The following is a 14365-nucleotide window of genomic DNA, read 5'->3' as shown; positions in this document are numbered from 1 at the left end:
ATTTTTATCCAATTTGCCAGTCTGTGTCTTTTGATTAGGGCATTTATCCCATTTACTTTAAGGTTAATATTGTTATGTGTTAATCTGATCCTGCCATTTTGATGCTAGCTAGATGTTTTCCCTGTTAGTTGATGCATTTTTTTCATTGTGCCGGTGGTCTTTACCATTTGGCATATTTTTGGAGTGGCTGGTATTGGTTGTTCCTTTCCTTGTTTAGTGCTTCTTTCAGGAGCTCTTGTAAGGCAGGCCTGGTGGTGAGGCAATCTCTCAGCAATTGCTTCTCCATAAAGGATCTTATTTCTCCTTCACTTATAAGCTTAGTTTGGCTGGATATGAAATTCTAGGTTGAAAGTTCTTTTCTGTTAGGATGTTGAATATTTGCCCCCACTCTCTTCTAGCTTGTAGGGTTTCTGCCGAGAAATCTGCCTTGAGTCTGATGGGCTTTCCTTTGTGAGTGACCTGTTTTTGTTATTGTAGCCTTGTATTATAGTTTGAAGTAAGATAGCCTGATGCCTCCAGCTTTGTTCTTTTTGCTTAGGACTGTCTGGCTATGTGGGCTCTTTTCTGGCTTCATATGAAATTTAAAGTAGTTTTTTGCAATTTTGTGAAGAAAGTTAATGGTAGCTTGATGGGGATAACACTGAATCTATAAATTACTTTGGGCAGTATGGCCATTTTCAAAATATTGATTCTTCCTATCCCTGAGTATGAAATGTTTCTCCATTTATTTGTGTCCTTTCTTATTTCCTTGAGCAGTGGTTTAAAGTTCTCCTTGAAGAGGTCCTTCACATCCCTTGTTAGTTGTATTCCTAGGTATTTTATTCTCTTTGCAGCAATTGTGAATGGGAGGTCACTTATGATTTGGCTTTCTGTTTGTCTGTTATTGGTATATAGGAATGCTTGTGATTTTTACACATTGACTTTGTATCCTGGGACTTTGCTGAAGCTGCTTATGAGCTTTAGGGGACTTTGGGCTAGGAAGATGGAGTTTTCTAAATTTACAAGCATGTCTTCTGCAAACAGAGACAATTTGACTTCCTCTTTTCCTAACTGAAAACTCTTTATTTCTTTCCACTGCCTGACTGCTCTGGCCAGAACTTCCAATACTATGTTGAATTGGAGTCGTGAAAGAGGGCATCCTTGTCTTGTGCCAGTTTTCAAAGAAAATGCTTCCAGTTTTTGCCCAGTCAGTATGATATTGGCTGTGGGTTTGTCATAAATAGCTCTTACAATTTGGAGATAGGTTCCATCCATGCCTAGTTTGTTTATTGGGAGTTTTTAGCATAAAGGGCTACTAGATTTTGTCGAAGGTCTTTTCTGCATCTATTGTGATAATCGTGGTTTTTGTCATTGGTTCTGTTTATGTGATGGAGCTGAGAAACCCAGCCTGCAAACTTCATGAAGCATACACAAGTATCAACAGCAGAATCAATCAAGCTGAAGAAATACTATCAGAGATTGAAGATGAACTCAATAAAATAAAGTGAGAAGACAAAATTTAAAAAAAAAAGAGAGAGAAAAAAATGAACAAAGCTACAAATAAATAAATACTGGATTATGTGAAAAGACCAAATCTACATTTGATTGGTGTACCTCAAGTCATGAGGAGAATGGAACCAAGTTGGAAAACACTCTTCAGGTCATTATCCAGGAGAACTTCTCCAACCTAGCAAGGTAGGCCAACATTCAAATTCAGGAAATATGGAGAATGCCACAAAGATACTCCTTGAGAAGGGCAACCCCAAGACAAATAATCATCAGATTTACCAAGTTGAAATGAAGAAAAAAATGTTAAGGGGCAGCCAGAAAGGTCAGGTTACCCACAAAGGGAAGGCCCACAGACTAACAGCAGATCTCTCAGCAGAAATCATAAAGGCCAGAAGACAGTGAGGGCCAACATTCAACATTCTTAAAGAAAACAATTTTCAACCCAGAATTTCATATCCAGCAAAACTAAGCTTCATAAGTGAAGGAGAAATAAAAGTCTTTACAGACAAGCTAATGCTAAGAGATTCTGTCACCACCAGGCCTGCCCCTTATGAGGGCTCCTGAAGGAAGCAATAAACATGGAAATGAACAATCAGTATCAGCCACTGCCAAAATAGACCAAATTGTAAAGACCATCGGCACTATCAATAAACTGCATCAACTAACAGGCAAAATAACCATCTAGCATCATAATGACAGGGTCCAATTCACACATAACAATATTAACCTTAAATGTAAATGGGCTAAATGCTCCAATTAGAAGACATAGGCTGGCAAATTGGATAAAGAGTCAAGACCCATCAGTGTGCTGTATTCAGGAGACCCATCTCACATGCAAAGACACACATAGACTCAAAATAAAGGGATGGAGGAATATTTACCAAGCAAATGGAAAGCAAAAAAAAAGCAGAAGTTGCAATCCTAGCCTCTGATAAAATGGACTTTAAACCAACAAAGATCAAAAGAGACAAAAAAGGGCATTACATAATGGTAAAGGGATCAATGCAACAAGAAGAGATAACTATCCTAAATATATCTGCACCCAATACAGGAGCACCCAGATTCACACAGCAAGTTCTTACAGACCTACAAAGACTTAGACTCCCACACAATAATGGTGGGAGATTTTTAACACCCCATTATCAATATTAGACAGATCAATGAGACAGAAAATTAATAAGGTTATCCAGGACTTGAACTCAGCTCTGGATCAAGTGGGCCTAATAGACAACTACAGAAATCTCCACCCCAAATCAACAGAATATACATTCTTCTCAGCACCATATCACATTTATTCTAAAATTGACCACAAAACTGGAAGTAAAACACTCCTCAGCAAATGCCAAAGAATGGAAATCAAAACAAACAGTTTCTCAGACCACAGTGCAATCAAATTAGAACTCAGGATTAAGAAACTCACTCAAAATCACACAACTACATTGAAACTGAACAACCTGATCCTGAATGACTACTGGGTAAATAATGAATTTAAGGCAGAAATAAAGATGTTCTTTGAAACCAGTGAAAACAAAGAAACAACATACCAGAATCTCTGGGACACACTTAAAGCAGTGTATAGAGGGAAATCTATAGCACTAACTGCCCACTAGACAAAGCAGGAAAGATCTAAAATTGACACCCTAACATCACAATTAAAAAAACTAGAGAAGTGAAAGTAAACAAACTCAAAAGCTAGCAGAAGGCAAGAAATAGATAAGAGCAGAACTGAAAGAGATAGAGACACGAAAAATCCTTTGAAAAATCAGTGAATCCAGGAGCTGAATTTTTGAAAAGACCAACAAAATAGATAGACTACTAGCCAGACTAATAATGAAGAAAAAGGAAAATAATCAAATAGACGCAATTAAAAATGCTAAAGGGGATATCGCCATCAATCCCACAGAAATACAAACTACCATCAGAGAATAATATAAACACCTCTACACAAATAAACTAGAAAATCTAGAAGAAATGGATAAACTTCTGGACACATACACCCTCCCAAGACTAAACAAGAAAGAAGTCAAATCCCTGAATAGACCAGTAACAAGTTCTGAAATTGAAGCAGTAATTAATAGCCTACTAACCAAAAGAAGTCCAGGACCAGATGAATTCACAGTCACATTTCACCAGAGGTACAAAGAGGAGCTGGTACCATTCCTTCTGAAACAATTCCAAACAATAGAAAAAGAGGGAATCCTTCCTAATTCATTTTATGAGGCCAGCATCATCCTGATACCAAAACCTGGCAATAGACACAGCAAAAAAAGGACATATAAGGCCAACATCCCTGATTAACACTGATGCAAAAATCCTCAATAAAATACTGGCAAACCAAATCCAGCAGCACATCAAGAAGTTTATCCACTACAATCAAGTTTGCTTCATCCTTGGGATACAAGGTTGGTTCAATATATGCAAATCAATAAATACAAAAAGTCCTACATATTTTTTACTTCTTTTCTAGACTCTATGCCATTAATCTTTTCATTTATTCCAATGTTTTAAAACATTAGCATTACAATGTACTATTTTCTAAAAATTTCTTGGCTACTCTCACATATTCCTATAAATAAATTTTAAAATCAAGTTGTCACATTCCATCTTAAAAAAACTCCTTTGGTGTTCAGATTAGAAGTGTATTACCAATGGTGGGGCAACCAAATATTATGTTTCTCCTGATATGATGAAAGAAAGTACACAACATTTGGGAAGCTCTTCTGCAGGAATATTGTATGCATCTCTATTTATTCAGCTCCAGTTTTATGAACTTCAGTAAAGCTTTACTATTTTATTTATTTAGATTTCATATCTTTCTGGTTAAATTTATTTTAATTTTAGGTGAAATAATTTGAAAATGCCTATGTGTAGACATACACTCTTTGAAATTGAAATGATAAAGACCATAAAATCATCCAAGCAAGAAAAAAAAAAAAAAATATATATATATATATGGAGACAAAAGTCAAATTTTCCTCTATAATATCAAATGCAAGACAACTAAGAATAACAAAATTTACTGGAAAATGACTGTGACCACAAAATTTTATACCAAGCTAAGTTGTCATTCATATGTGAGGAAAACCGAAAGCTATTCTCAAATATTCATGAACTCATACAATAATGCATTCAATTATCCACTTTTAATAATATCTTCCAGACATACAGACTTAAAAAATAATGAAGCAAATTCTGTAATATACATTGATATTCTTAAAACATCACAACAAATGATACTTCCAGTTATGACAGGGTGAAGAGATCAGCAAATACTCCCTCAAACGGGGAGTTTCAGTTGATACAAGCAACAGATTAGCCAGAAACTGAACAGGGAGATTCTTGACATGAAAGAGCCATAGAAGAGCTAGGTAAATTCACCACGCAGCCCTGCCTGACAGACATGCAGGTAGGAGACCAGAAAGAGCCAGGCAGAAAGTGAAGGCAGACTTGTAAATGAGCTAAATCTTGAATATGCTCTCCAAGCCACATAGAAATTAATCAACAGAAGGTAGAAACCTTGTAGGCTTTAGAGAATGTGAGCGCAATTTCTGCTCAAATTATTAGTGACCAGTAACCTACAGAGACACAAGGCAACCCCTAGAAAGCCAAAGTAAATATAAGAACAAAAAAACTCAGCAGAGACATTAATAGCTGGACATCACAGGGCAAATAGATTGCTCTGAATAAATACAGGCAGGTTTCTAAAAACAAAAGAAAACGCAAAAAAATGACACACACACACACACACACCATAATGGGAAAAAAAATAAAAATCCAGAGTTGCTAAATACATTATCTAAATATCCAACTTTCAACAACAATAACAAATTATAAGACATTCAAAGAAACACTCAGAAAGAAAAAAAAAAAAAACTAACTGAGTGGGTCTACATGTTCGATTTAAATAGACAAAGACTTCAAAGCTGCTATTATGAATATGCTCAACAGAATTTTTTAAAAATACTTTGTTCAAGAAGTTCAAGGAAAATATGAGGATAATGACTGAACAATTAGGAAACCTGCAAGAGAGTAGAAACTTAAAAATATATATATACCTAAAAGGAAATTCTAAATTTGAAGACTATAACCATTGGAATGAAAAATTCATTAAATGGGCTCAGCAGCAAATTGGGGATGCCAGAAGAAAAAATCAGTAAGCTAGAGGACATATCAAAGGAAACTATTCAATATTAAGTAGAGGGAGAAAAAAGATTGAAGAAAAATGAACCGTTTCAGAGACAACATAAATTATATTAACATACTGTGAAGGAAGTCCCAAAAGGAGATCAAAGAGAAATGGAACAGAAAAAATATTAGAAGAAACAGGGGCTGAAAAGGTCTACAAAACAATTATAAAAACTCAATATTGAAAAAGCTCAAGAAACCCCAAGTAAGATAAACATTGAGAAATCTAAACCCAGTATCGTAGTCAAACTTTGAAAGACAAAGGCAAAGATAAACTTTTCAAAGCAAGATAAAATCTATTAATTACACACAGAAGAATAACAATATAATTAAAGGCTGGTTTCTAGTTGGAAACAGTAAAGAACAGAAGGCAACAGAATGACATATTCAAAATACAAGGTGAAAAAACAACTTGTCTACCAAAGTTTCTAAATCCACCAAAAGTATATTACAAATGTGAGGGTGTAATAAAGATATGCCAGATAAATAATTATTAAAATAATAATTAGAAGAATTTTATCAAATAAAAAACATTTGTTCTTCAAAAGACATCATTAAGAAAATTTTAAAAACAAGCTACAGACTAGGAAAAAATATTTTTTGCAAATCACTTACCTAATAAAGGACTTCTACCCAGAATATATAAAGAATTCTGACAACTTAATAATAAAAATGAATAATCCCATTAAAAAATGGGCAGAGGAACTGAATAGACATTTCACTATATATATGGCTAATACACACATGAAAAGACACAGAGCATCACTAGTCATCAGGAAATATAGGCTAGGCACACTGGTTCATGCCTGTAATTTCATCACTTTGGGAGTTCAAGACAGGAAGATTGTTTGATGCCAGAAATTTAAGACCAACCTGAGCAACATAGTGAGTTTTTTTAATTAGTCAGGCATGGTGACAAGAACCTGTAATCCCAGTTACTTAGGATGCTGAGGTGAGAGGATCACTTGAGCCCAGGAGTTTGAGGCTATAGTGGGGTATGATTGAACCACTGAACTCAAGCCTAGACAAAAGAGTGAGACTCTGTCTAAAAAAAAAAAAAAAAAAAACCCAAAACATGAAAAGATAACAAGTGTTGGTAAGAATGTGGAGAAAAGGGAACCTCTGTACACTGCTGGTGAAAATATAAATTGATATATTATATAATGGAAAATATAAATTTTCCATTATGGAAGACAGTATGGATTGGATATTCCTCTAAAAACTGAAGGTAGAACTATCATATGATCCAATAATCCTATTTCTGGGTATATATACAAAGGGTTTGAATTATGTATATCAAATAAATAGCTGCTCTCTCATATTCATGATAATGCTGCAATAAACATGGAATCACTGCAATAAGTTATAGACTCAGCCTAACTGTCTATCAACCTAAGTGTCCCTCAATCAATGGACACCAAGAAAATGTGGCATACATACACAACAGAAACAATTAGCCATTTAAAAGATGGAAATTATGTCATTTGGAACACCATGGGTAAACCTGGAGGTCATTAGTATAAATGAAATAAGCCAGGAAGGGAAAGACAAATTTTGCATAAAATCTAAAACAATTGAACTCAGGGAAGGATAGAGCAGACTGGTGGTTACCAAAGGCTGCAGAGTGGGCATAATGAGGAGATGTAAGTCAAAGGGTACAATGTTTAAGTTACACAGCAGAAATAATAAATATTTGAGGCTTGGATATGTTAATTAATTTCATTAATTAATTTCAATCGTGTGTGTGTGTGTGTATGTGTGTGTGTAAAATATACCATCAATTGTACCCCGTAAGTATATACAGTTATCATTTGTTAATATCCAATTAAAAAAACACAAAGTGAACAATTCAGTGAAAAAAAGTATATCAAAATTGTGCTGCTCTGGGGAAGTGAGGTTTTAGCTGTAAACCTACTCATCCTGGGATTTTCTTCTCTATCACTCATGTCCAGTGATACATTGTTGAGGTCCATCTGATGAAAAGCTTTGCCAATTTCTGATCCATATTTCTTATAGAAACATGAAAAAGAAGCATCCAGCTAGGAAAAGAAACATCCAGCCTTGGAAAGTGAAAGTCACTATAAATGCATAATTCTGCAAAGAACTTAAACAAATTTACAATAAATAAACAACCCCATCAAAAAGTGGGTGAAGGACATGAACAGACACTTCTTAAAAGACGACATTTACGTGGCCGACAAACATATGGAAAAAAGCTCATCATCACTGGTCATTAGAGAAATGCAAATCCAAACCATAATAAGATATCATCTTATGCCAGTTAGAATGGCAATCATTAAAAAGTCAGGAAACAACAGATGCTGGAGAGGACATGGAGAAATAGGATCGCTTTTACACTGTTGGTGGGAGTGTAAATTAGTTCAACCATTGTGGAAGACAATGTGGCGATTCCTCTAGGATCTAGAACCAGAAATACCATTTGACCCAGCAATCCCATTACTGAGTATATACCCAAAGGATTATAAATCATTCTACTATAAATACACATGCACACATTTATTACAGCACTATTCACAATAGCAAAGACTTGGAACCAACCCAAATGCCCATCAATGATAGACTGAATAAAGAAAATGTGGCACATATAAACCATGGAATACTATGTAGCCATAAAAAAGATGAGTTCATGTCCTTTGCAGGGGCATGGATGAAGCTGGAAATTATCATTCTCAGCAAACTAACACAAGAACAGAAAACCAAACACCACATGTTTTAACTCATACGTGGGAGTTCAACAATATGAACACATGGACACAGGGAGGGGAACATCACACATCAGGGCCTGTCAGGGGTTAAGAGGCTAGGGGAGGGATAGCATTAAGAGAAATACCCAATGTAGATGGCAGGTTGATGGGTGCAGCGAACCACCATGGCATGTGTATATCTATGTAACAAAGCTGCACATTCTGCATATGTACCCCAGAACTTAAAGTACAATAAAAATAAAAAATAAAAAAAAGAAAACTGACTTCTCACTGTATAGAAGAAAAGGCCAAGACAAAAGTGTGACATTTAAAAAATAAGCAAAACACTGTCAACTTAGAATTCTATAGCTAGTAAGATAACCTACAAAAATGAAGGTGAAATAAAGACATCTTTATATGAACAAATACAGAGAGGATTCATCTTGAAAAAGCACACACTTCATGCCAAAGAAGTTCTCTGGTGAAGAGAAATAACAACAGATGGAAATTCAAGCATATAAAGAGGACTGGAAATGATAAATATATAGATAGTTTTAACAGATGATATTTTCCATCTTTTATTAATTTCTTGAAAAAATCAAACTGGCTGTATATACTTAAAACTATTAAACTGTACACTTAAAATAGTTATAAATTTTATCATGTATTTTACTACAATAAAAATTGATAGTTTAATGAAAAATTATATTGTGGGGATTTTTATATACATAAATGTAAAATACATGGCAACAGTATAAAAAATGATGGGTGGGAAGTTAAATAAAATTATATTGTTGCAAAATTTTTTCATTTTATGAAAGTAGTATAATATTAACCTTAAGTAGGTTGTGGTAAGTTAAAGACCTGTATTGTAATCTCTAGTGTAACTACTAAAAAACAGTATAAAAAGTTATAGCTAAAAAGCCTTTAGAATAAATAAAATAACACAGTTAAAGATTTGATTACCCCAAAATAAAGCAGGAAATTAAAACATACAAGAAAAACAAAACAGGATAAATAGAAAACAAACAAAACAGTAGACTCACTTCCAGTCATGTTGGTACTAGACAAGCTCTCCTGACATAAGCAATAATAAACTTGAACAAACTATTTGAGGAAACCATTTTCAGGCAGTGGACAATAGATTGGTCATGACTACAACCCTTGAAAGAAAGGAAACTAACGATGTGAGCCCATGATCATCTAGATCTGACTGGGCACAATTTCATGAATTAAGTACAGAGAGTTTCAGTCTTAGCACATCAAAGTGATCCCACTGAGCTTAGGCAGCAGAAATCAGAGTTCAGGCTGGTGAAAGTCACTGGTAATCTACAAGGCATGACATCAGAGAAAAGGTAGCTATGCAGAGAAAGGAGACCCAGGAGTTTACATGGAAAATTGCATGTGATTCCTAAATTGATTCAGAGTTAAATAGTGCTAGGTTTGTCAGATAGCAGGTATTACAGAGTTGAGACAGGAAGAGAGATATTAGAAGAAAAGCAATGTTAGAGTAAAAGCAGAGCTCCTGGCCCTAGTAGAACAGACAGATCTTGTTAATAATGTTAATAACACTGCTGGCATTTGGTTGAGACACCAAAAGACTACACTATAGAAGTAAAAACCAAGCTCTGGTTTAGCTCTCCCCTCAATCCACACCAACAAGGTCTGAAAGCAAGTACTGAGGAGATCCACAAGAGAGACAGAGTTTGCAAGTTAAGTCCTATTAAAACAGAGGGACCTGAAGAAACACCTCAAAATCACAGATCTGTGGAAGATAATTTTTTTTTTATTTTTTTTTTTTTTCTTAGATTACTGTTTTTTTTTTTTTTCTTTTTTTATTGTTTATTCAATTTCATCTTCCTTCTTTTCCTGCCCCCAAGTCCTCAACTAGACAAGAGGCTGCAGGCACCAAATCTTGGGCTGGATAATGGCAAAGGCCTCAGACCCTCACTCCAGCTCTGAGCTTCTACAGCTGTTTGTACCAATGAGTCAGCATTAAATCCACCAGAAAAGAACAGCACCACCCAAAGACCAGGGGGCAGCTGGGCCTGAAGCTGTAGGGTGAACCAGAGGCAGGCTTCCGAGTGATGAGTCTTCAGACAACTGGCCACATAAATTTGGCTGGATGGAACCTCACAACAAGGTGGTCACCTCTGTTTGTTTAGAGGGATGTCAAGGATAAGGCCAGGTCAGTTATCTGAAGAAAAGCAGAACAAACAAGTCTATCAGAGAAATGGATGCAATCAGAGTGGCATCCTGGTCACATCAAGGTCACACTCCACCTTCATGTGCCTGAGTGGTTGCTAGGTCAGCTGCAGGTCAGAGGCAGTCTTCAGAGGAGAAAGGGAGACATCGGGGAACTTCAAGCCACACAAGCTTGTCTCTTGGAAGACTTCCGGGAAGGAAAGCTCACTCTCGGGGTCGGCTGACCATGACTTCACCCAGGGCCTCCAACACCTCCCGCTTGTAGTCTTCGAAGTCACCATCAATCTGGCTAACACTCTGCTCCTCCACCACCCACAGCTGGCAGTTGGTTTCTGTGATGAGTCGGGCATCATGGCTGACAACGATCACAGCACCCTTGTATTCATTGATGGCCTCCCCCAGAGCATCAATAGACTCTATGTCCAGGTTATTGGTTGGCTCGTCCAAGATGAGGACATCCGGCTTCTGACAGGCCAGCTCGGCAAACACAACTCGCGCTTTCTGACCACCAGAGAGTTTGCAGATCTGGATGGTGTGGGCGTGACTCTCCAGGCCAAAGCGGCCCAGGCACTTGCGGGCATCCTGGTAGGGCAGGTTGAAGCCCCGCTGCAGGTACTCAGTGGGCGTCTCCTCCATGCGCAGCTGCTCTGCATACTGCTGGTTGAAGAAGCCAATTTTCAGCCGGTGGTTTTTCCTCATTTCCCCGTGGGTCGGTGTCAGCTTGCCAGTCAGCAGCAGGAGTAGTGTACTCTTCCCCACACCATTAGGGCCCACAATGCAGATCCGTGAATCCATGTCGATGCCAAAATCCAGGTTCTTAAAGAGTGGTTTCTGCCCCTCATAGCCAAATGTCACACCATGCAGACCCAGGATGAGGGGGCTGAGTGGTGGGGGATCTGGAAAAGTGAACCGCACAGTGTACTCCTTAGGGCGCTTCAGGAGCTCAGGGGCTTCCTGGGATTCCTCATCCTGGTTTTTCCGTCGGCATTTCTGCTGCTTCCGAGTCAGGGCTTCCTTCGTTTGCTTTTCTGCCTGCTTGGTGGACTTTCCGCCTGCCTTCAGCTCCTTCAGCTTTTTCTCTTGCTTCTCATACTGCTTCAACAGTTCTTTCTGCTTCTGCTGGTACATCTTTTTGAAGGTCATGTAATTGCCCCTATAGTAATGGAGCCGCTGGGCATCGAGGTGGATGATATCAGCAATATCATCCAGTGGAAGTACAGACAGAATATATAGTATATATATATATATATATATACTTACTATACTGGATGCAGTATAGTGCCAAAGTGTGAGTCCATCAGCAAGTCTGTCCTGGCCTTAGCTGTTGCAGGAGGCGTGGTCAACTCTGCCTTATATCACGTGGATGCTGGGCACAGAGCTGTCATCTTCAACCGATTCCCTGGAGTTCAGTCATTGTGGTAGGGGAAGGGACTCGCTTTCTCATCCCATGGGTACAGAAACCAATTATCTTTGCCGTTCCCAGCCACATAATGTGCCAGTCATCACTGGTAGCAACGATTTACAGAATGTCAACATCACACTGAGCATCCTCCTCCGGCCTGTCTTTGCATCTTCGCCAGCATCGGAGAGGACTATGATGAGCTGGTGCTGCTGTCCATTACCACTGAGATCTTCAAGTCAGTGGTAGCTCGCTTTGATGCTGGAGAGCTAATCACACAGAGAACTGGTCTCCAGGCACATGATCAATGCCTTATGGAGGGAGCAGCCACCTTTGGGATCATTCTGGTGGACGTGTCCTTGACACATCTGACCTTTGGGAAGGAGTTCACAGAAGCAGTGGAAGCCAAACAGATGGCTCAGCAGGAAGCAGAGAGGGCCAGATTTGTGGTGGAAAAGGCTAAGTGGCAGAAAAAGATGGCCATTATCTCGGCTGAGGGTGACTCCAAGGTAGCCAAGCTGATCACCAACTGACTGGCTTGAGGGGGATGGTCTGAGTGAGCTTCGCAGGCTGAAAGCTACGGAGGACACAGCATACCAGCTCTCAACGCTCAGAACATCACCTACCTGCTGGCAGGGCAGTCCATGCTCCTCCCGCTGCCCTGGTGAGGGATCACCCTAAGGCAACTGGGCTACAGCCCTGACAATTCGTAACACCACCTTCCTTCTGCACCCACCTCAGAAATCACTGTGAAATTTCATGATTGGCTTAAAGTGAAGGAAATAAAGGTAAAATCACTTCAGATCTCTAAAAAACAACAACAAAAAGAATTACGCGAGTTAGTACATGAAAAAATTATGGGAAACTATACGGGATATAATGTTCAATAAACATTAGCGTCTATAAAAAAAAATGGTTTTTTTTGGTTTTATGCTTTGTTAGCATAAAACTACAAAAGTTTAAGGTGACCAGCCAGTAAATGAATTGCCTGTTAAAATAAGAATCAGTACTAGTCAGAGCAAGATAATGGAATCCAACTACTCTACATTTTTTTTTTTTGAGACGGAGTCTGGCACTGTCACCCAGGCCAAAGTGCAGTGGCATGATCTCAGCTCACTGCAGTCTCCACCTCCTAGGTTCAAGTGATTCTCCTGCCTAAGCCTCACGAGTAGCTGGGATTACAGGTACCTACCAACATACCTGGCTAATATTTTGTATTTTTAGTAGGAACAGGGTTTCACTATATTAGCCAGGCTGGTCTCAAACTCCTGACCTTGTGATCCACCCACCTTGGCCTCCCAAAGTGCTGAGATTACAGGCATGAGCCACCACATCCATCCTATTTTGCAATATTTTTAATTGTAATGTCAGTATTCAATTAAAAGTTCACGAGATACATAAGAAACATACACCCGCTACATATGGAAAATGTTATCTATAATCAAAAATAAATAAACCAAAAAAAGCATTTTGCTGGTCAACAGAAACCAAATTAGAAATGGTCCAGATGTTGGACTTAGCAGACAATGACATTCGAGCAGCTATTGTAAATATGTAAAGAATTTTTTAAAAATGTAGTTTTCATAAGATAAGAGATTAAGAGTACAGAAATGGAAACTACAAACACATACAAGGAACCAAATAAAAATACTAGAACTGGAATTAAAAACTCATTAGATGGGCTCAAAAGTAGGTTGAAGAAGAAAGAGACGTGAACTTGAAAACAAGTCAATAAAAATAATACAATTTGAAGAAGAGAGGAAATAAATTATTGAAAAAATATAACAGCTTCATGGATATTTGGAACAATATAAAATGATCTAACATAATTGAGTCCTGAAGGAAACTGGAGCTGATAAAATATTGGAAAAAATAATGGCCAAAAATTTCCCAATTTTGATGAAAAACACCCACTGTAAACCATGAAACCGGAAGAGTGAAACTCACAAATATGTTGTCTTACTACAAAATTAAACTGAAAATTAATAATAATGAGATATCTAGATAATTTCTTAGTAGTTACAAATTAAATAACATATTTCTAAATAATACATGGGTCAGGGAAGAAATCAGAAGAAAACTTAGAATGTATTTCTAACTGAATAATAGTAACATAACATATCAAAACTTGTGGGATGCAGCCAAAACAGTGTTTAAAGGAGGGAACTTACACCTTTAAATGCCTGTATTAGAGATAAGAGAAATATTTAAAATCAACTATCTAAATCTCCACCTTAACAGCTAGAGAAGGAAGAGCAAATTAAATCCAAAGTAAGTAGTAAGACAGGAACAATAAAGATCAGAGCTGAAATCAGCAAACAATAGAACAAAGTCATGAAATTCAAAGTTTTTCTTTTAAAGGATTAATAAAACTAATAAGCAT

General features: G+C 37.5%; 1 protein-coding gene and 1 pseudogene across 1 annotated transcript; one reads left to right on the top strand and one right to left on the bottom strand.

Moving 5' to 3' along the window:
- Window positions 1-10228: 10228 nt before the first annotated feature.
- Window positions 10229-11798, bottom strand: LOC108306278 (ATP-binding cassette sub-family F member 1; the record flags this gene model as incomplete). Its single annotated transcript, XM_017531110.2, has 1 exon — window positions 10229-11798. A coding segment is annotated over one exon (1011 nt), but the record flags the coding sequence as incomplete, so codon positions are not given.
- Window positions 11799-11858: 60 nt separating this feature from the next.
- Window positions 11859-12650, top strand: LOC108306277 (annotated as a pseudogene).
- The last annotated feature ends 1715 nt before the right edge of the window (window positions 12651-14365 follow it).

This window comes from Cebus imitator, unplaced genomic scaffold, assembly GCF_001604975.1.
Source record: "Cebus imitator isolate Cc_AM_T3 unplaced genomic scaffold, Cebus_imitator-1.0 Scaffold71, whole genome shotgun sequence".
In the NCBI taxonomy this organism is placed as follows: Eukaryota; Metazoa; Chordata; class Mammalia; order Primates; family Cebidae; genus Cebus; species Cebus imitator.
Note: the sequence above shows the minus strand (reverse complement) of the source record. Positions and strands in the feature narration are given on the sequence as shown.